This window comes from Vanessa cardui, chromosome 4 (assembly GCF_905220365.1).
Source record: "Vanessa cardui chromosome 4, ilVanCard2.1, whole genome shotgun sequence".
In the NCBI taxonomy this organism is placed as follows: Eukaryota; Metazoa; Arthropoda; class Insecta; order Lepidoptera; family Nymphalidae; genus Vanessa; species Vanessa cardui.
Window position 1 is genome coordinate 4,392,299 of NC_061126.1, and position 23,936 is coordinate 4,416,234.

Here is a 23,936-nt window from a genome sequence, read left to right on the forward strand (position 1 = left end):
ATATTAAACTGACGTAAACAATTTTTATATATATATTATCTGCGACAAGGGAAAGTAAAATTGTCTATAGTAATCGGAAATGAAATTGAAATTGTCCGTTGGTTATTTTGGTGACGGTCTGTCATTGTAATCCGTATTCCGTAAAATATTTCGACTAAAAGCCAGCATGGGAATGTTAACTCGGTATTATTGTGACATGTTAATTTAAATAAGTAAATGTACCTTAATATATTTAATTGATAATAAGTTATAATTTCATTGAAAATGAGTGATAATATCAAAGTTGTTGTCAAAGTCCGGCCTCTTATTTCCCGAGAAATAGATGACAAGCTTGGCTACCAATGGCGCGTAAACAATAATACACTATATCAAATAGATCAAAATGGAAAAGATTCTGGACAGTATTATACTTTTGGTAGGTATAACATTTGAAGTTACCTCAACAGTGAGTGGGTCGTCAGTAGAATGTCTAATATTTGTTACTTAAGCAATGCGGCAATGCCATGCACAAATATGTACTTACATACTTTGCGTCAGAGTGAAGGTCACAAAAATTGTTGCGTTTCCAATTTCAGACAAAGTATACGATAAAGATACGAAAACTTGTGATGTATATAATGATATTGCGAAACCAATCGTCGAAGCCGCTACTGCTGGATTCAATGGGACCATTTTCGCATACGGCCAGACGTCCTCGGGCAAAACCTACACCATGGCTGGCACAAATGAAGCACCCGGTATAATACCGCTGGCTGTATTCAATTTATTTGATATTATAAAAAATATACCAGACAGAGACTTCTTAGTGAGGTAAGAATCATTAAATTAAATTACTAGCTAATTTAAAACAATATAAATATAAATATTTTAAATTATAATATATTATTTTTCAGAGTATCTTATGTTGAAATATATAACGAAACATTAACAGACTTACTAGATTTGAGGAAGAATATTAAAATAATGGAGACATTACAAGGCGTTAAAGTTGATGCTACCGAAAAAATGACCACATCTCCTGAGGAAGTGTTAGAAGTTATGAGAATGGTAAAAAAAATTATACAATTAATTTTAGTGATAATAATTATATTCAAAATTGAATTAGAATAGTAGAATTGAATATATATTCCTCAGTAGAAAATGAAACCTTTTTTGTAGCTTTGAATTATAAATTTCATAAACTAATAGGAATGATAAGTTATATAACTTCTTTTTTCAAAGTCTTCTTTCATCTCTTCATGCAAGTTTTCTCTCAATTTTGTCCTTCACTGTTGAGCTTTTGAAATTGATATTAAGTACATTAAAATTAAATTGTGACTGTTGCCTGGGTTAGAACCTGAAGTTATACGATAAGATACACACATTATATCCACTGGGGCATCTCAGGTCTCATCTCAGCTGTGGGCTCTTACTACCAATAATAGAATATAATATTTCCACATTTGAAGAATTTTCCATATTCATTTTATTAATGTTTTGTATACACATAAATTGCATGCAGATAAATGTTTAATTACAATTCTGTATTTTTTTATCTATACACAAGTCAGTATGTAAGTTTAAGACTTATATGCAATGTTCATGTGATTTTATATGTAAATTTATGCTTCTTGCACCATTAGTTTTACATTAACCTTGAACAATGTGCATATATGTACATTGATGAAGTCATAGTTTGTTATATATGAATAATTTGCTATGTATTTTTTTAGGGTAAAGTTAACAGACAAACAGGTGCCACAAATATGAATGAAGAAAGCAGTAGATCACATTCCATCTTTCAAATTGTAAGTAAAAATATCTGTATTTTTTAAGGTACTTATAAACAGTAAAACGGTTACCGTAAAATATTCTTTTAACCATGTGTGATTACCATTATTCGACCATGCTACTCTGAATTAGTTAATTATAATACTAGTTTTCCCATTCGGTTCCATTCAAGTCTGATAAGACATGACAGTTAAACTATTTCTTAAAAAGTGACATTGAAATGACTATTTGATTGGCATTGGATTTTTTAAATATTTGCAACTTTTTAAAATATTTTTTTTAGACAATAGAATCGCGCGAGCATATCGAAGGTGAAGAAGAAGTGGGTTCAGTGAATGTATCTCAGTTAAATCTTGTTGATCTAGCTGGGTCCGAAAGATCTGGTCAAACTGGAGCAACGGGCATACGTTTCAAAGAAGGCACACACATAAACAAGTCCTTGTCTTCATTAGCCTTAGTTATTAAGCAATTATCAGAAGATCCCAATAAGTAAGTTCAATAATATTTGTACATTTTATAAAAGATGTCTTTTTTTTTGTAAAATTAATATTTAAAATCAATGTTACTAGTACTAGGAGTTGGAATTAAACTGAAATTGAATTAGTATCTTAAATTACAAATTTATTTATCTTTCTAGTTTTAAATCACTTTAATTTTCTCCTTTTATGCATAAGGGAAATTTGCTTTTCATTATTAAATTTACCGTCCCTCAAATGCCAAGGAACACACACACACACATATTGTTTTTGTATTGTTTTCTGCTGTTTTCCTATAAAACATTTTATGTAATTGATAGATATAAAAACTACATAGTTGTCCCAAACAAGGTTAATGGGTTGATGTAGTGGATATGTTCAGCTAAATTTAAGTTTAAGATCATTAATTTTAAGTTGTCCACCTTATCTCTTTAAAAACATGTGATAAAATCGATACTATTTTAGATTATTCAAATTATGATATACTCTTGGCATATTTAAATAGATAACATTTTTATCAATATCTAGCGATAGCAATTGCTAAATAATTCTCTTTTTTTGCTTTTCTTACAGGCATGTGAATTACCGTGATAGTAAACTAACAAGGATACTTCAAAACTCTCTCGGGGGTAATGCTAAAACAAGTATTATTTGTGCGGTGACACCCGCTGCAGTCGAGGAAACAATATCAACATTACAGTAAGTTAAACCAATCATCATATATTATTTATGTATATTATAAGAATTAAAAAAAAAAAACACCCGTTTTCTTTAAAGCTCTGACCAAAGACAAATAAAAGTATGAATTATATTACTATAAAATAGCAAATAACCATTAATTATTCTCAAAGAGCAATATTGTGTATAAACTTACTAATAGTTCTCATATAAATTTTCAGATTCGCTAACAGAGCTAAAGCAATCAAAAACAACCCGGCGGTTAACGCCGTGGCCACGAATGTGACAATGATCCAGACTTTAACAAAACAATTATCAGCGCTTAAGACTCAACTCGAGAGCAAAAAGAATGTCGAGGTTAATTTTAAGATATTTTTTAATTTTTTTAAGTCTTTCATTTTTGAAATTTCTAAGTATATTTAAAAAAATATCAACTGTCTTGATAAATACAATAATAAATATTTATTTAGAATATCACTAGAATATCAACCTCCGAAAATCACCATACCATTAACAAAAACGTCAAAAAAATATATTATCTTCTATTAGAAAAACATACTACACTATAACATATTAAGTATAATAAAAAAATTACAAAGGAACCACTTAAGTTTCTACTGTATCATATGGCATATATAAAAACAGATTATTTTATTTATTTATTTTATATAATACTGGTTTTCACCTCTGGTTGGACATGTGGAGCATAGTCTTACAAAAATTAATAACATATATAACATTATTATGTAAACATACTTACAGCAAGACAACTACAACCTACAAAAGCAGATAGGTGGCTTACAAAGGTTGATCCTAAATGGTTTCGCCCAAAGAAGCAGTACAGATATAACCGGAGCTCGAAGGAAACTCCAACAGCCGAGACGAGTTACAATATCAACGTTGCATCCAATACAAGAAGATCCAGTTCCGTCAATACCAAAGTTTTGTACGCCTAGTTTAAAATATAAGTAAGTATATTAAGATATAAACTATTCGAAGGACTAATGTTCGTAATACTTATTTAAATAGTCGGGTCACAAAAAATACACTCGTCCATCCCTTGTAGTGAATTTTGTAATTTATAGAAACAAGCTAGCAATAAAAAGTCAAATGAAATGATAAACACAAAAAAAAGTACTCCCCAAGTTTCGATATTAGCTTCGTAGACGTTCAAAACGGCATATTTCCGCAAATCTATAATGAATATCATAGATTATACAAGATCTCGACCACTCATATCTCGTCAGTGCAGTGTTCCAATCCAAAAGTTGTTTACCTACACAATAACAATGACAAGAAAAAAAAAGTAGACCTACCATGTACATATATACATACACCATACATACATATATGTATACCATACATACCTAGTCAAATGCTACCGATCTCACAGAGATCAACATTGATTTTAATGTAAACACACATGTAAATATGTATTACATTCTTTTAAGTATAAAGTGTTTATGAAGTTAAAGTAATAAATTATTAAATTTTATTTAATTAATAATTTTCTATTAATGAGCCAAGTTTCCCGTAACATATAATTTATATTATTCAAACGTACGTCGGGTGTTATAGAATTGGTTTAATAGTTGTTCTCTTTCATTGTTATCAGTTTTTATTATTTAATTTGCAAAATATTTTCACTATCAAGAATTAAATATTTTTTCGTCCATACAAATTTTATGTACTTAACAAGTTCTCTATACAAACTTTTTATTAATGTGACAATCAATTAAAATAAATATTTTCTTCTGTCATAAAAAATATGTTTGTCAAGATTACTATATTTTAAACAATTATGCACAATAAACAGCAATCGTTTTGAAAATATCGGTATGTGTTTTATAATTACTATGAGTAAGTTTACGATATAATTATCGTAATAAAGTGTAAAAATCTAAATATAAAAAAGCTTTTTCTATACTTTTTTAGGGTTCCGTGGTGATATATCCCTCAAATAGTAACTCTCCTTTCTTTAAAACTCAGCTCGAGATAAGATTTTTATTTGCAGTATTTTTTGTCCGAATTGAACTCCCTTCCGGTGTAAAGAATTTTCATAATTACCCGAATTTACCGAATCAATGTTTAAGACAGCTTTTCAAATTATTTTGAACCTTAATAGATCCATTTAAATATTTTTAAGGATTCCATATGTATGTGTTTTCTTTCGAGACTTTAAATACATAGATAGAATACGCAAAATTTACACCTACGTGCCATCGGGAAGATTAGCAACTACGCACGACCGACGCGTTATGTCACTCTCAATTAAAAATAATTTACGTCGCGAGCGCTATTTATTGCGGAAAATTAAATAAAAAAAATAACACGTTTCGGTGGACGCTTAATTACAGAAAAAATGAATCTAAATTCATATTGATAAAAAATAATTAATTAACAATATTTTTTTTAACCAATTACTTTATACAACTTATGAATTTAATTTATAATTTTGTATCTTACATAACTGATTTAATGTTTATAATTTTAATGTTTATTATCTTGATAATTGCTTATTGTTTTCATAATTTATCTTAAAGACAAACTCAAATTAGTTTAATTCTATTAATTATATAAATTATCCTTTAAATTAAAATAAAATTGTAATTGCTGCTATTGTAATTGTGTAATATCCTCCTTTTTTCTTGTTGCTCTAATATTGTATATTAATTTATGAGTGGAAACTTGATTGGCTTGTGATTTAATTTGTATTTGTTAATATTAAGACTTATTGTACTGTTTGTTTCCAAAATAAAATAAAAAAAAATACAAGTTTTCCGTAACACTATTTTATTATTGGTACAAAATAACACAAGCCATTTTTTTTTATATTTTCAGTCCTATGTCAATAGCGAGCACATCAGACTTTGTACCTATTCAAAACGTATCAAGTCTACCGAGTGTGTCTGAGGAGCTGCGTCTCATCACACCTCCACCGACAGAAAGGAACGTTAATTTTAATAACGAAATTATTGAAATAGGTAATTGACGCATTTAATAATATTAACAGTTTAGTATTTTGTATGTAGATTGTTGATTATAATTAAGTCATTTATATCTAGATAGCGATGACGACAACTCAACAGACATACAGACTTGTTCACCATATCACAAATGTTACCGTAAGTATACTAGCATTTTTATTTTAAACATAGATTGTTATATGTTAAGTTGTCATCTCAAACTAATGTATTCATAACCTAGGATTCTTTAAATTATTATTTTTTTTATAATTTTGTGAAGGTGACTTCCTGACCTATTGCAATCATATTCATTGCTAACTATAATTTATATAGATATTATTACCAATAGTAAGGCAGTATTATATTTATATAATGCTTATAGCTGGAAAAAAACATACTATTTTTGTTTAATATTTTTTAATTAGATTATCTTTTTAATAATAATAATATTAAGTATGGTTTTGTATACCTTATGATTCCTACATTAATGTCTTAGTTATATGATTGATAAATCTTTTTTTGCCTCTATACCTTTGCCCAAAGATATTATTGTAAATTATTGTAATCCTACTTCATAGACAATTTAATTGATTTAAAAAACATTTCAGAGTCATCAAAAACTCCACCTTGTGTTCTTAGAAAGAATGCAAAGTTAGCAGAGAAGAATTTTAAAGACATTGTTGAACTAACGGAGAGAGAGAAGATATATACACCTAACATCGTAAGTCGCTTTTAATATATGTGACATATTATGTAAATGATATATGTCTTTTATTTATGGTATAGGTTAGCGGACGATCATGGCCACCTGATGGTAAGCGGTCTGCATCACCCATAGACAATGAAGCTGTAAGAAATGTTAACTATTCCTTACAGTTTCAATAGGCCACCAACCTTGGGAACCAAGATGTTATGTCCCTTGTGCCTGGCTCACTCACCCTTCAAACTGGAATACAACAATACTGAGTACTGTTATTTGGCGGTAGAATAACTGATGAGTGGGTGGTACCTACCCAGACGGGCTTACACAAAGCCCTACCACCAAGTAAACTGAACAATATATAGTCCATATCTATGACAGAAAAATGAGTATAAGTTAACTTGTGAAATACATATCCCCTCTACATTACTTACTTTACTTACAAGCAATAAAACTCATCAGTCTATACATATAGGTTGAAAGATTTCTAATTCATACATAACAAAAAACAGTTTACGACTATGTTTTAACTACAGTATCATCAACTACAGGTCCTTTAGCTCAATTTAAAATGAATACAAGATTAAAAGCGACATTAATGTTCCTTAGAGTGATTGTCCAATTTTTTTTATATTTTACTATATTGTGCACTCAATCTTTAGCTGTAGAACAACTAAATATAGATCTTGATGCTGCTTTAATACTTAGACTTCTTGTTAGGCGACATTATCATACTCTGAAATGGTATATCTCAATATATAACTTATGCTGTACAATAATAATTCATTTTAGTTTAGCATGATACAAAATTGTATCATGCTAAACGAATAAATAAAAAAAAAAAACAAATAACCCTGGATTGGTTATTAGTGTAACACTTTTTATTACAAAAGTAACAGTCTTTAAATATCAATTCTTACATTTTTTTATTTATTTAAGCTGTTTCAAATAGAAGCTATGTTTTTTAAGTCAACTGCCCCTCAACTTGTAAGTTAAGTACTTGTAAGTTTCTAACTACTTGTCTTCTGGCACATTTTAGTATCACTTGTTAAATATAATATTGTTAAAAAATATATTTATGAAAAGTACCTATTTTATTTTTAAATGTCTTTAAGGTTGAACTAATGGAAAAGTTGGAAAGCAAATCGACAAGAATAGCAAAATTGGAAGACGAAATTCATAAACTCGGTAGACTGAGTAATGACAAGGACTTGGAAATGGAAAGGCTTAAGTGTAATATTAATAAAATGAAAGACGAAATAAAAAACGTGACTTCTGCTAAGGTAAATAATATTTTACACAATAGGCTATTTGACAATGCGAAAAATAAATTGTGAATTATTGTAATCAGTGTATATTATGAGTTTAAAAATGGCTATTCACTAACGAAAGTTGAAAATAATACTTAATTTATTCAAAAAACCATAAACAAAAATGCATTTTTTCAAACGTTTGTCACGTGATACAAAACGCTCCCGATTGGCCAGACTTATGATGAAGTCACTTTCTGTAAACCTTGCTTTTCTTCTATATGAACCACAGATTGCAATACAAGAAAGTGACGTCACCGACCCCATGGCAGCGCCATATTGTCTAAGTAGCGTTTTTGCGCGCTATTCAAATATGGAATTTTTAATATGATATTTTTCGGCAAATATTAACTAGAAATAAAGAAATCGACTTTTACTGGGTTTCTTAACGTCTACTAAATAATATAAAATGGATTTTAAAAACCAGTCAAATAGCCTATTCGTTTGTTCGTTAGTATGTGTATATTAAAGCAATAGGCCATTGCTACTAATAGTAACTCACTCTTATGGAATATTAGTTTTATGAAAACACTCAAAATCAGCTACTATGATGGGATAAGACCACAGTGGTCACTATTAACCGAATAATTTATAAAATTAATGTAACATATGATAAAATCATTTATAGAAATTGTCTTACTTAATAATGTTTAACTTAGTTTTATGTTTAATTAAAAAATTAAGCCACTAATAAAACTTGAATTGTAAATATAGTTAATTGAGTTGTATTCAGCTGACACTTTAGCCTCTAAATTTATACTTTAACTGTATTGTATGTCTTAATATCGTACTTAAATATTCAAAAATGGTAATATTGCTTAGTAAATAGATGTTACTTATAACTTCAGGCAGATCTTGAAGAAGTCTGTAAGAACTATAACACGAAACTGACAGATTGGGAAGTCAGTTACGAGACCTTGAAGAAAAAGGCCAAAACAAGAGAAGATGAACTTCTTTCGCTTTTGCAAGAACACGAAGCTAAAAAAAAATATGAGAAAATTGGTACAAATATTGATTTTTATATGAGTTTAACTTTTTACTATGTAAATATACTTAACTTACAAGCACAAACATCATATTAATGTCATTTACAGTATGTGAGATTCATTTTAATATTAGAATACTTAAAAGATAATTTTAATATATTTTTACTTTAACTTTTTTTTTTGTAGTTTATAATATGGATTTCATAATTAAAATAAATTTATTAACAATTCTAAACAGGTAAATTAGCATCGAAATCTATAGAAAGAGAATTAACAAACTTCATGGACATGTCCAGAGATATATCTTTAGTCAATAGTGATATTGAAAACAGTATTATAAATATTGAAGAAGGAACAACATTTCAAGTCGAGCAACCAAAAAATAACGAATTTCAATTATCTATACAAGACCAAACCATTTTAGACTTACAATCGGAATTACAGTCACACAAATCAAAGATAGATAGTTTAGAAACTATAAACAAAGAATTACAGGAAATCATTTCTAGTTATAAAGAAAAACTTACTGACTTGAAAAATGAAAATTCTTTACATATATCAACCATTGATAAATTAAATAATAACATTGAAAGTCAGAAAACAGTATTAGAAACAATTAATGCAGATATTGATTCCTACAATAGTGTGATTCAAGAATTGCAAATTAAATTAGCTAAAAAGGAAAACGTCACTGAAAACGTCGATTCTGAGGTAGAAGCAATGATAATAAAGGAGGAAATGTTCATAGCAAATAACGAAAACATTAAAAACATTATAATGTCACTAAAAGCCGCTCTCTATGCTCGAAATGAGGAGATAAAGGAGTTAAAGTCATCTCTGGATACAGGCAAAACACAAGAAATGAACACTATGGAAGAAGAACTAGAAAACAAGAAAAAAGAAATTTCAATACTCATACAAGAAGTTGAACGCCTTAAAACCCAATCGAATGAAAATGTTAGTATTTTTGATAAATTACTTGAAGAGAAAAATAACTTGTTACATATGGAACAGCACCTTCAAATAAAAAATACTGAAATCCAGAAAGAAAAGGAATTACTTGAAGAGAAAATTGCACAACACATAATTGAAATAAAGGAGTTAGAAAATTGTAAAGAAAAATTGAATATTCACTTAGAAGAAAAAGACCGAGAAATATTATCTATTAAAGAAAGTAAAGACACAGAAATTAGAACAATGTCTGCAAAAATTATAGACTTGGAAGAAAATATCAAAGAAAAAGACGAAATTATTACATCACTACAAAAACACGAAATTGAAAATCAAGAAAATCTGAATAGAGTCCAATCAAATATAGACAAATTCAATAATATAATGGTTTTATTCACTGGAAATATATTAGCAGTCCCAGAAAAAATAAACGATTTAGTGTCAGCACTCAATACTTTAAGTGATAATTTGTCATCTTTGGAGACCATCGCAACAGACACTATCGCACAAAAAAAGCATGTAGTTACTTTATTAGAGCAAAGAGAAACAGAATTAGAACTTCTTCAATCACACATTAATGATCTCAGCGATGCTGTAGATTGTTTTTATAAGGAATATGAAAGCTTAACTGGTATTAATCACAGAAATGGAACATACAGTAAAGATTCAAACGATATGCAAAATATAAATACAAATCCTATCGAAAGTTTAAAAAGTAACGTAACGAATCTCCTTGCTGTTATAAAATTAACGCAAATTAGCATTAATCAAACATTACGTGATAAAGAAAAAGAACTGCATGAATTGAATTCAAAGTGTGAAAGTAAAGAAGTAGAATTAGAAAATGAATGTGATAAAGTTACAAAATATATGCAGGAAATCGAAGATTTAACCAATGAACGGGATAATTTGTTACAAAATATTTTAGAGAAAACTACCGAATTAACATCAGAATGTAGCGTAGAAAATACTTTATCCTGTCAGTTTAGCAGTAATCCTCAACACGTGTATGAACAAATTATATTAACTTTGGATAAAATTGGCAACCATATATCCATATTAAATTCTGAACGTGAAGCAAAATACGACAACATCGAAAGCACATTATCGGAAGCTAAAAACGAAATAATGAAATTGACAGAAGAAAATATTAAATTAATTCAAGATATTACAAACTTAGAAAGCAGCAATAAAGCTTTATCAAGTGATATCAAAAAGATTCAAGATGACAGTAAGAGCTTAACAATAGATTTACAAATAAGTCGTGATCTGTTAAACCAAATGCAACAAGACTTGACAGCGAAGAGCAGTGAAATTGAACTCGTGGAAGCAAAAGCTGTTGAATGGAAAGACAAGTTTGAAAATCTCGAAGTAATAAAGAAAAAACAAATAGAAGTGTTACGAAATGAAAATATAGAACTCAAGTCCAAATTTTCGGGATTACAATTAAAGGACAGGCAAGAGTATACAGGATCTTTAAAATCAAATCAACTTTCCACGAAGAAGTCCAATGTTTATACAGATATTAACTCACCGCCTAGTCTACTTAAAATTTGCTGTGAAAGCATAATTGATGCTTTTTCGCCCAATGAAGAAGACGAAACAGTTAGTTCTACAAGCTCTTCTATAGACGAAATTAAGAATAGTCCTTGCCTTATGAAAATATGCCAATGTGAAAAAGACTTGGACATCTTGAAAGACAGCAATATAAAATTAATGGCAAAACTAAAACAATTAGAAGATGAAAACGAATATCTTAATAAGGAACGAGAAGAAGTACAAAAAGAGGTACAGTTACTTGTAGAAAATATATACGAATTACAGAAAAAAATAGTCAATCATCGAACTAACTTGTCCACTCTAACCGCAACTACCTATGCTGAAAATAGGTCTTTAAGCTCTCAAGTAAAATTCTTGCAACATCATCATAATAGATTCCATATTGTGTGCCAAAGAGATATACCAGATTTTAAAAACCAATTGCAGGATCTACTAATTTTGTTAAAATCGGAAAGTTTAGGCAAACTAAATGAGAGTTTAAAACGCTATTCTCTTCCAAACGCATTAGAGACGGTGGCGTTACATTCGCCACTCACAAACGAGTCGATGATTGATGGTGATCTTTTAATGTTAGATACCAACGTTACTTTAACCACTTGTGATAATACACTAATTTCTCACGATCAAACATGTTTCGATGTAACTCAGGTCTGTACGTATAATGAGGTAGCATGTCAAACTAATCTTACTGAAATTTCTAAAAGTAATTTGTCATATCCTCAGATGAATGTACAATCGCTTGATGAGACCAAAATATCAAAGACTATAGAATCTCTCAAGAAAGAAAATCAAAAGTTACGGGATGTCGTTGATGAATATTTACAAAATAAAAAATCCAAGTGTTTATCAGATGCCCAAAGCAGTCCCATTAAAATATCTGTTAACTGTAATGATCATATTAATAATAGTCAAGATCTAGGGTCATGTAGTAACTGTACGCATGTATTAGAACAAATGAAAATTCAAAAAGAATCGTACGAAAGTCAAATTGAGCTAATGACAAATAAAATGACGGATCTTGAATCACAAAAAGTTGATTTTGAGACAAAGTACCAAAATCTGTCGTTAGAAATTCCTTCATCCGAACTATTAGTACGCAAATTAGGTGCCTTAGAAAAAGATAACGGGCAAAAACAAAATGAAATTGATAAACTGAATTCCACATTGGATAAAAAAAGTGCAGAACTTAAAACCTTGCAAAAAGAAAATGATCTTTTATCGAACCAAATATTTGAAAGTATTTCTGAGGTAGATGACCTTAAAAAGGAACATGATTTATTAAAAGAAATAAATATTAATCTAAATGACAAGTTTGCTCAGTTAGAGAGCGAAATCGAACGTTTAAAGTATAAGAACTCTACTGAAAACCAAACAACATGTATGGAATGCACAGTTAAAAATGAAATTATAAGCAATTTAAAGAGCAATGTCACAAATTCTCACCAAAAATTAGACAGAAGCTATAGCGATTCTGATAGTTCATCAAGATATAACAAAATCTGTACGTTACAAAATGAGTTACATGCCGGCAAAGAAGACTGCATAGAATTAAAAGAACAAGTTACTACAATTAAAAACCATTTAGAACGTAGTAATCTATCTATGGGTCACGCTATGGATTTAGATGACAGCATTGTCGATTCACATATATGTTCGTTCAATGAAGATTTCGACGGCATAAAGTCGAATATTAACAAGTATAATATGCCCGACATCCCAGAAGAACGTCCTTTAGATAACCATACAATAGATAAACTCGATTGTTTTAATTTCTATCTTGAAAAAACTGCTGCTGATAAAAATACTATAAACTATGATGGTAGGATAATAGATGTTATGAAAATGCTGTATGAAACTATAGAAAATAAACATGCTAATGAGATTGAAAATTTAAATAATAAATTAAAAGACTTTGAAGAGTCCAAAACTGAATTTCAAATGCAATTAAATAAAATGAGCACAGACCAAACAAGAATTAGTAAAGAATTAAAAGAAAAAGACACTTACTTTGAAACATTAGCTAATGTCGTTTCTCAAATACGTCATAATATCGAAAGTATAAAAAGTGTAGACTTTGAGAATACAGTCAATTATTTTAGTGATAATGTTCTGATGAAAGTTGATAAAGAATTTGGTTTTACTAGTACCGAAATATTTAAATTTATAATACAACAGATAACTGAAAAACAAAGAACTGAAATAACAAAATTGGCCACAGATAATGACCAATTAAATATTACTCTTAAACAAAAATCAGTAGAAATTCAATGTCTTCAAGATAATTTATCTGCAATTAAATTAAATCTCACCGAAAAGGAAAATAATCTCGATCATTTGCAAAGGCAAAAAGAAAAAATACATGAAATCAGTGCAGCTGTTACTCTGGACATTGTTACAAGAGATAAGGTATTAAAGGACCAAGTTATTAAATATTACGAAAAACTTTTAGAAAGTAAAATAATAGACAAAAATGTAGATATGGCATTACCTGTAATGGAAATAATTAACTCAATATTCGAAGTAATTTTTAATAACCATGTGAAATTAGGAATTGAAAAACAAGCTCTGTATTTAAAGATAGACGAATTAAAAGAAATTTTAGACATAAAAGAAAATAAATTAAAAGAATTAAATGTCGAGTTTGAAGATCTTAAAAAAATGTGTAACAAGAGAGAAGAAGAACACAGCGTTAGTGCAACAACTGTAAGCAAATTAACGGAAGATATTTGTGCATTAAAAGCAGACATTGCAAATAAAGACGCCTTGATTACGTCCTTGAAAAGTAAATTTGAAGCAGTTAATAATAACATGGCATATGAAGTACAAGTAAGAGAACTTCTCCAATCAACTGCAGGCTTACAACAAGAAATTGATAATTTGAAATCTATTAACGACGTTATACTAAAAGAAAAGAAAACGTGTGAAGAAGAATTGGAAAATGCGAGTGCAATAATAAAACAGAACAAAATCGATATTGAGAAATTGGCATCTGATATACTGTTACTTAAGGATACGATTAATAAAAACTCGATTGTCATTGAAAATATGAAAACAGAATCAGAGAGATTGTTGAAGGAGAATACATTAATAAAAAATCAATTAGACGAAAAATGTAAAGAATATTCTCGCATGGAAGACAACATTAAAAAACATCAGAAAACTGCAGAAATACAAAGCGGAATTATAATAAGGTAAGAGTTTCAATTAATTTGTGATTTTAGGCGTTACTATGTATATATATTATTATTGTTTATTTATTTGCAAAACTTAATAATTACGGTAGATTGAAATAAAAATTTTATCAAGTATTTCTTGTTTGTCAATTTGTATTCAAGTTTAGGTGCTACTTAAATTGATAATTCAATTTGTTGGTAGGGCTTTGTGCTAGCCCGTCTGGATAGGTACCACCCACTCATCGGATATTCTACCGCCAAATAACAGTACTCAGTATTGTTGTGTTCCGGTTTGAAGGGTGAGTGAGCCAGTGTAACTACAGGCACAAGGGACATAACATCTGAGTTCCCAAGGTTAGTGGCGCATAGACGATGTAAAGAATAGTTGATATTTCTTACAGTGTCATTGTCTATGGGTGATGGTGACCACTTACCATTAGGTGGCCCATATGCTCGCCCGCCAACATATTCCATAAAAAAAATCCTTCTAATTATGAAAATTAAATTATCTTACAGATTAAAAAAACAAAAACAAGACGATGAAACACTGTGTCTGGAAAAGAATAATCAAATTGACAAATTGACCGAAAATTGCAAGATACTAGAGACGCGAGGCCAAGAGTTGGCAAATGAATTACTATCGTCTAAAGAAAAAATAGATGAGTTATTAATCTCTAAGCAACTATTGGAGGTATGTATAATCTGTACTATTCTTTCTCCATTGCATATGAAAAAAAAATTACCTTGACTTCTAATACAACGATTTGAATGATTGTACATGATACAATAATTTTCTACAACCAGAAAAATTATTAAGTTTCTGTTTAATCTAATTTGAAATAAAAAAAATAAGAAATTTAAATTCAAAATATTTATGCTTAAATAAATTTGTTTATAGTATAAATATAAGTTAACTTTTGTTTTTTATTATATTCATTGTCAATACGGAAAAAGTTATGAAAAAAGGATTTATTTTTTCATTGGAGCGATATCTTTTTATTAGTGCATTTTTCCGTTCTGCGTTTTATTATAATCTATACAACATTTCCGTGGTCTGAAATATCATATGAACGTTGGATTTCAAGTTAAGAATATCAATATTAAATGTATTATCAATTATATCACATATTGATACTTTTTTTTCTGTCCTTAGACGCGCATATCTGAACTAGAAGCTAATGCCAATACACGGCCACGCTTGTCTATCGATGCCATGGCAGATACGACGAGAAGAAGACGACAGAGTATACATGACTCTAAACGACTATTTTCAGACGATGAAGGTTTGTAGGAATTAACGTACAGTCAATGTAAGAAAACCTTTGTCAGTTTTCAAATTAATTCCCTTATCAAGTCTTTAAACTCATAGTACGTTTTGAATCTAAACATCAAACCATTGCGACGCAATATATCATTGTCGAACGCTAAAGCAGATTAGCGCTCATACTGAGCACACGAAAATAGATCTTAAGGTGACTGTACATACAACTGGTATTGAGTAACGTAAAATAAGTAATTATGAGAGAGTAATTTGTAAATGACTAATTTTTCAGAGCACCTGAAAATGGAGGCTGTATTCAAATGTTCCGGGAAAGTTGATGACCTATTTATGGATGTTGATGAAAATGCTTCCAACAGAAGCACTCCCATTAGGTTGAGCAGAGGGTAAGATATATATATAGTATATATAGTAAACAAGCATGAAGCGATATATAGATTATATAACTAAATATAACTGCTTTTAATTAATCTTGAAAATTTGGACACAAATATTTTACATATTACAGAATATTCAAATAGTTTGCATTTAATTGTTTATAATGAAATGACATACCTTGAATAATATTTTTCAATTGTATTAAACTCAGTTGTGATATATCAGACTTATCCATTGCAATAGTTATTATGGATATTAAATATTTAATTTGAAATCTTATTTATTGTCCAACATTAACACTATATTTTTCTTCATTTCAGACGCGATAGTCTCCCATTGAATCACGATCAGGTAAATATATTTTAATCAATTAGTCGATACACGTGTCACTGTCAAAAATTGCATAAATAGTTCAATTATAACTCGAAGCTCGTTGTATAAGTCAACAGTAATTGGTTTTATTGAATTTGCCGATGCTACATCTAAGTTGTGTCGTACTATAACTAAATAAATAATATATCTTTCTGACTGGTGCAATAAAATACTTGACAAGTTAAAATAATATACTGTAACCACTCGCGGTTGCATTATTTTATTTTAACGTATGTGATGTGATTTTTAAGTATGTGATGTTGTTACGTCGCAGGGCGAGCGCGACGAGCGTCCCGAGCGCGCGCAGGCCGCGCGGCGCCGCCGCCAGAGCGCGCACGACTTGCGCCGCGCCGCGCACGGTGAGCGCTACGACCACTTTGACTTTTAGTATAAATTAAAAAAGTTTCTACCAAAAAGTTTTGATCTGCATCTTGATCTTCTAATTTTGAATATTCTGTATCGTTTTCAGAGAATTCATTTTCGTCAGCTATATACATTTAAAATCGCCCAATCTATATCGTTCCCAGATAATAATTGATTTTCGTTGGCTAAATAAATTTGTAAAAAACACACTTGTAGCACTGGATATCGTAAATCAATTATAATGTTGTTTTTTTTTTTTTTTTTAATAGCATTCATATTTACCCGCCAGGTTTTTGTCTATTTACAGATTTGACTCCATGTCCTATTGCTTGTTGACGTTGTCATGATCATAACATCAGAAGACTAACACAATAATCCAAACTTCAAAGTTTTGACCATTGATTTACATATACTAGTAGTAATAGATATTAATTAATGTTACATTACAATGTATTTATTTTTCAGATAACTCCCGTGAATCTTCGCAAAACAACAGTATGGAAAGGTTAATATTTTGAATAATATAAATAGTAACTGATAAAGCATATATATACGATTAATTTACCATGTTTTTCAAATAATCTACTAATGGTGTAAAGTCAAATATCTGACGATTTTGTTTTTAAATATATTTTCAGTGAAGTTACTCAACTAAGGAAACAATTATCAAGCTGTCAGCAAGAGCTAGAAGAACTTAAGGATAAATACAGAGAGCTTGACGAGGAGTGCGAGACATGTGCTGAATATTTGAAAGAACGTGACGAACAGTGCCTACGATTAAAGAAGGAAAAAGTTGCTCTAGAGGTATTTTATTTAATACTAGTTTTTGTCCAAGACTTTGCCTGGGTTGTTAGTAGATTTTAAGTATAAAAAAAATTGCCTATCCTTGAGGGTCAAGCCTGCTTCATACAGAATTTCATCAAATTCGGTTCAGTAGTATAGCCGTGAAAACGCAACAAGACAGACAGACAATTCCTTTTACATTTATAAAATTAGTATAGATATTTTTTACAAAGTGATTTATCAAACTCATATGTATTTGATTGTGTTTGTGGATTTTTATTACTGATTTGTTTTATCGTTTGTTTTAGAAAACAGTTGCTGAATTAAAAGAAAAATTAACGAATACCAATCCAAGTGATAATACAACAAATGTTAAAAACAACCTTGTTAATGCCTCGGTTAAAACTGATGAGGGTAAGATATGGTCAAATTGTATTTGTTTAATTATAAATATTTGAAATATTATTTTGTTCCTAATATACAATATTCTATAATACGTCAATTCTTTACTATAGCATATTATTAGATTATATTAGTCCAAACAAATTTTCAGTTCATCGAGATATAATTATATTATTCTTATATCTAATTAATACTCTTATTAACATTTTTATAAATGGAATTTTAATGTATCAAGTACTGTCCACTAACAAAACTAATAAAAGTGAAATTCACAGATTGGGTAAATCTTCATTCCGTGGTCGTGGACAGAATGTCGTATGACATGGAGGTAGAAAAGAACAAGAAATTAATGAAAACCGTCGAAGAGCTCCGTTTCAACAAGCACGACCTAAAAAAGACTATTGCCAAGATGCAAAAAGCTTTAGAGAAAAATAATGTAAAAGACAGGTATAAAAAAAGAAAAAAGAAATATTATTATTATTAGATTCTAAATTCATAATTAATATGATTTTAGCATATTGTGATATGTTACATAATTCTTTTACATTTAATTAAAATTATATACTATTATTCAAATTTTTGTATATAAAGATGTTCACTGCAAGACGAGTTAAATAATAAAATTTTATTCAGATCTTTTGTACCATGAATTAGTTGTCCTAAACTACATATCTCGCAAGGTAAATATCATAAGAATAATTTTTTAATATGTTTATATAATTTCAGTAAAGAATTGGAGACTATGAAAGCTGAGCTGTCAGCTTGTAAACAAGAGTTAGAAGAGTTGAAGGTGAAATACAAGGAGCTCGACGAAGAGTGTGAGACGTGCGCGGAGTACCTGCGAGAGAGGGACGAACAGTGTCGGAAGTTGAAGGAAGTGAAAGCTTCTTTAGAGGTATAAACCGACTACCCATTGATTGTAATTTTATTTTGAGTTAATGTTAGTTGAACATTAGTAAGAGTAATTATATAAATTCAAAAGGAGAGAAAGCCTATATATGTACAATAATACAATTTGTTATTCGTTTTCGATAAAGGAAATTAAATAAATACCATAACGTATTTTCTAACAAAAGAGTCGAGATGGCCCAGTGGTTAGAACGCGTGCATCTTAAGTCTTAACCGATGATTGCGGGTTCAAACCCAGGCAAGCACCGCTGTTTCATGTGCTTAATTTGTCTTTATAATTCACCTCGTGCTCAGCGGTGAAGGAAAACATCGTGAGGAAACCTGCATGTGACAAATTTCATAGAAATTCTGCCACATGTGTATTCCACTAACCCACATTGGAACAGCGTGGTGGAATATGTTCCAAACCTTCTCCTCAAAGGGAGACGAGTCCTTTAGCCCAGCAGTGGGAATTTACAGGCTGTTGTTATTGTTATTATTATTTTCTAACAACCTTTATAATTTTATAAATCTCATCCTGTACAACTTAATGACAAAGGTTTAAGGCAAATTTATAGAAATGATTACATAAGACTATTCAAATTTTCACTTTCATGTAATTATACAGGTCATGAAAATTAACTGTCATATCAATTATTTTCTGCTGTTTATGTTACAGTTAAAATTACAAGAGTATCACGACCTCAGCAACATAACGCACTCCGTTCGTAAGAAGCGCCAGAATCTCCACGACAAAAACCGCACCTCCAGCATTTCGCTCATTGACGCCGCCACACTCACTGACGATGGTAATTAAACAAATTAATTGTTATTAAAAATTACATTTAATTTTATGTTTTTTTTTATATTGTTTATTTTCCACGTTATGTAAAAGAGATGTAACTATAATTTCATCGAGAAAGATGCAAATGAATTTCAGTTACACTTAATTGACCAGTATAAAATGCCAATCAATTATGAACAATATAATAGGTTGGGGAAAAAGTTTCTTCGTATTTTATATGAAAATTCAAAAAGTTTTTTTTATACTTTGTTTACATTTGACTAAAGTATGTAGGTGCCATTTTGTTCCATAACTTTTTGCCATCTTGTTGGTAGTGACATGATCCCATTGCTGTAAAAATTTTGGGGCTTCTGATCGAAAAACTGCCACAAGTGGTTTTGGCAGTTAACATCACGAGAGGACTCTCGTGATGTTAACCTGACACTGCCTAAAGAATTCTGCAGAGACCGAAACAGATGAAAATCTGAAGGTGCAAGGTCAGGACTATACGGCGGATGCATTAATACCTCCCAGCCAAACTCTCGTAATTTTTGTTGAGTGGCTAAAGATGTGTGAGGTCTAGCGTTGTCATGGTGAAAAACCACACCCCTTCTGTTGATCAATTCTGGCCGCTTTCTCTCAATTTCTTCCTTCAATCTCATCAATTGTTCGCAATACAGTTCTGAATCGATGGTCCTGCCGGGCGGTAACAGCTCATAATGAATGATGCCCTTCCAATCCCACCATACACACAGCATTACCTTGTTGCGAGTTAATCCGGGTTTTGCCACAGTCTGTGAAGCTTGACCGGCCTTTGACCACGATCTTTTTCGCACGTTCTTGTCGTATGTGATCCACTTTTCATCACCAGTTATCAGCTTCTTCAAAAATGGTTCGGATTCATTACGTCGTAATAAAGAATCACAAATGAGTACACGGTTCATTAGGTTTCTTTCAGTGAGTTCATGAGGCACCCATATATCGAGCTTTTTTGTGTACCCCGCTTTATTCAAATGAGTCAAAACCGGTTTGTGGTCAATTGCCAGTTCTTCAGCTACATCGTAACTACTAATATGCCGATCTTGCTCCACTTTTTCAAAAATGGCATCAATTTTTTCCGTAACAGGGCGACCAGAGCGAGATGCATCTTTGATATCAAAATTTCCGGCTTGAAAATGCTTAAACCAAACTTGCGCTACTCTCACAGATACTGCATTAGGTCCATAAACATCACAAATTTTTTTCGCGGCTTGAGTTTCATTTTTACCTTTTTTATAGTAAAATTTTAAAATGTATCGAATTTCTTCTTTAGATTCACTCATTTTAACAACAACAAAAACAAATGAAAATCACACAAATTCCTAATTTGAATTTGGAAGTGCCTTCTTTAAAATTAAAACTTTTTAATGATACCAAAACCAGCCAGATACAAATGGTATAGCCAAAGAGATTTTATTACAAGTTCATACATACTATATGCGAAAAGACTTTTTCCCCAACCTAATAAAATCTAATTATGCCTGTTATTTGTATATTGTTGCACAAACTAGTCCAAAACTGTCTGTAACACTGGTTTTTGTTTTAATGTGCTATGGTGGACTAACGCGAAAGTGCTTACGACCTGCATCTTATCATTTAATATAGTATTCCTACATGAGTCAATTGTACCCATAATATTATATTGAAAAAGCATACTATTCTATTTTCAGACTTACTCCGATACCATGTTGAAAAAAATACCTCTTCGCTCAGGCCATCGGATGATACACACGCAGAGATAAGACGGCTTAAATCGGTAAACAAATATGAATAGATATTTAGTAAATCTTGCACACCGTAATTATAATAACATTATTCCACATTAATATTCTAAAATATTTTTTGCAAATATTTTTACAAATTTGATTTCTTGTAAAAAGTGATGTGAGTGATAAAAGTGATGTGAGTGAATGAGTTTTAATTATCTTTTATTTTTATATACAGGCTTTGGAAAAGTTATCACAGCAAAAAGTTGCATTAGAACATCAGCTACTAGTAGCTTCGGCCAACCCGCTGTATGTAGCCACAGGAAGTGCGATTATCCAGGTGACCTTACTCATATTGAGTGATTTTTATTATCTTACCTTTACACTTTCACTCATTTTAAATTGTCGGCGTTCATTATTGAATGTCATTTCATTGACAACATTATTACTATGGGTGTAACGATAAAAAATTTAGTAAATACAGCAAAAAAATTACAAGTTTGATTACATTATTAACATCGTTTTGAAGTTTTACTTGTAGTTTAATGTAGAGGAACGTCGAAATAATAGAATTATGCGTAGGTAATGTGTCTCACGGCGTTTTTGTATATACTTAACAATGTCATATTTTTTCCTTATTTTATTAATGGTTTCACCATCTGATCTGCTAGGGGAAATGTACTGATTTTTGCTTTTGGTGCTGTAAAAGTAATGATACTGACATGAGAAATAACTTAAACAAACCTAAGTTCAAATTAAGCTGATTTTATAATAATGCTCCAAGTTAAAAATCGTGATTATCTATTACAGAACCAACAACTAACCGATGTTATGAAAGAAAATCAAAAACTAAAGAAGATAAACGCAAAATTAGTTACCATTTGTAAGAAACGCGGCAAAGGACAGACTGACGCGAACAGAGAAAACGAGGACCCATTGAACAATTAAAACAAACTCTTAATATTATTATTTAATACTCAATTTTATCTCATTGTTAAATTTCGTAATAACAAGAAGCTGGATTTTTTGTTTTTATATTTTTTAAAAGATCTAAAATGATCATTTCTTTTAATAATACCATTAAAGTTTTTCATTTAGCCTTGCATAATAATATGTTGATTCGAAACGAAAAATTAAATCCTCAATAAAAGACTGAAATGCTATGACGACATTCCATAAGCATTTACTACTAATGTAAGTTTGATATTGATGAGTATTGTATCAAATACGTTTTTAATTTATCATTTAAACGCTTTTGTAGCGAAACATGACATAACTTAAACATAGTTATACCTCATGCTACTTCTACATGATAAAAAGTTAAATACAGTATGTTATAGAAAGGTATTTTTATTAATCTATTCGTAAAATGAGCAAGGACAATATGAATCAACATTCTTTTTTGTTTGAAGATAGACTTTTAATTATGACTGAATGTAAAAAATGTTTTTGGCCATTTGTATATGACTCTGGTGCCATTTTGTAACACTAAATATGCTTGTATAATATTGAAAGTACTTATTGATACTGGTGCCTGAATAGTAAGTAAATATAAGTTTTCAGAATTGTATATTTTCATTAGATTGTAAATTTATAGCTTGCAAAGCCTAACGTCCAAAATTAGTTAGTATTACTAACAAATTACCTATAGAAAATCGCTTACATGGTTAATTGAAATTCTTTTTTTTTTTAATAATAAAATTAATTTTGTACATCAGAAATAATGAATAAATTAAATATTATATTTAACTATTTTACTGTAACCATGCACAAAGCTATGCCAAAATAAGATAAAGCACATGTATATTATTTTCCTTAACAATGTTTATTAATAAGAATATAATTAATTTGTTTTTAAATGAATGGTGCCTGCGTTGATTGATTTAAATGAATGATTGACTATTGAATGACCTTGTTTTATTTATTTTTTTCTTTTCCTGTGAATATATTGTCACGATGGTGATGCCTTTCATTTGGATATGGGTTCAAACTAATTTTAGATTCCAATTGAATACGTATAATGTCCCGGGCGCTCTGTTTAGTATTCTGATGTCCTAGTGTTATTAATTTTGTGGATTTAAATTGGAAAAATATTAAATTGAAATATATGAAATATCAATTTCCTTCTTGGATGTATTACTATTAAACGTATCGGCGAAGTACGTCGTGTATTTGGTCGCATTTTGAATTGCTCTTAATTGACGTACCAATTAATGGAAAATGTAATGTACGGATTTGTGAAATGTAATGAACGGAAACCAAAAACGGAAAATGTAATGTACGGATTTCATGGAACTTAAAATGTAGTTCATACGTAAGAAAAGTAAGTTAGAGCGTTTGTTCCATTTGCCGCTTGTCAATTTGTCATATTT

At 30.0% G+C, this 23,936-nt stretch overlaps 1 protein-coding gene across 2 annotated transcripts; it reads left to right on the forward strand.

Moving 5' to 3' along the window:
* Positions 1-92: 92 nt before the first annotated feature.
* On the forward strand, positions 93-23,474 carry LOC124544131 (centromere-associated protein E-like). Of its 2 annotated transcripts, XM_047122582.1 has the most exons (29): positions 93-415; positions 576-810; positions 894-1,047; positions 1,713-1,787; positions 2,054-2,259; positions 2,820-2,945; positions 3,146-3,281; positions 3,687-3,892; positions 5,766-5,908; positions 5,990-6,049; positions 6,499-6,611; positions 7,706-7,873; positions 8,749-8,902; positions 9,125-11,625; positions 12,121-14,588; positions 15,087-15,261; positions 15,724-15,853; positions 16,124-16,235; positions 16,548-16,578; positions 16,874-16,958; positions 17,428-17,467; positions 17,601-17,766; positions 18,054-18,159; positions 18,423-18,594; positions 18,874-19,042; positions 19,715-19,844; positions 21,529-21,614; positions 21,803-21,904; positions 22,375-23,474. In XM_047122582.1, exons 1-29 carry the CDS (start codon positions 265-267, stop codon positions 22,510-22,512), a joined length of 8,538 nt encoding a protein of 2,845 aa, XP_046978538.1. In that variant the 5' UTR covers positions 93-264; the 3' UTR covers positions 22,513-23,474. The 2 variants fall into 2 exon arrangements, with proteins under 2 accessions (XP_046978538.1, XP_046978537.1); XM_047122581.1 differs by having other exon boundaries at positions 9,125-14,588.
* The last annotated feature ends 462 nt before the right edge of the window (positions 23,475-23,936 follow it).

Coding starts and splice junctions, on each gene's coding strand:
- LOC124544131 (XM_047122581.1), top strand. CDS start 265: ATGAGTGATAATATCAAAGTTGTTGTCAAAGTCCGGCCTCTTATTTCC. Junction 5,909..5,989: donor TAACGAAATTATTGAAATAG/GTAATTGACGCA, acceptor ATTTATATCTAG/ATAGCGATGACGACAACTCA. Junction 6,050..6,498: donor ACCATATCACAAATGTTACC/GTAAGTATACTA, acceptor AAAACATTTCAG/AGTCATCAAAAACTCCACCT.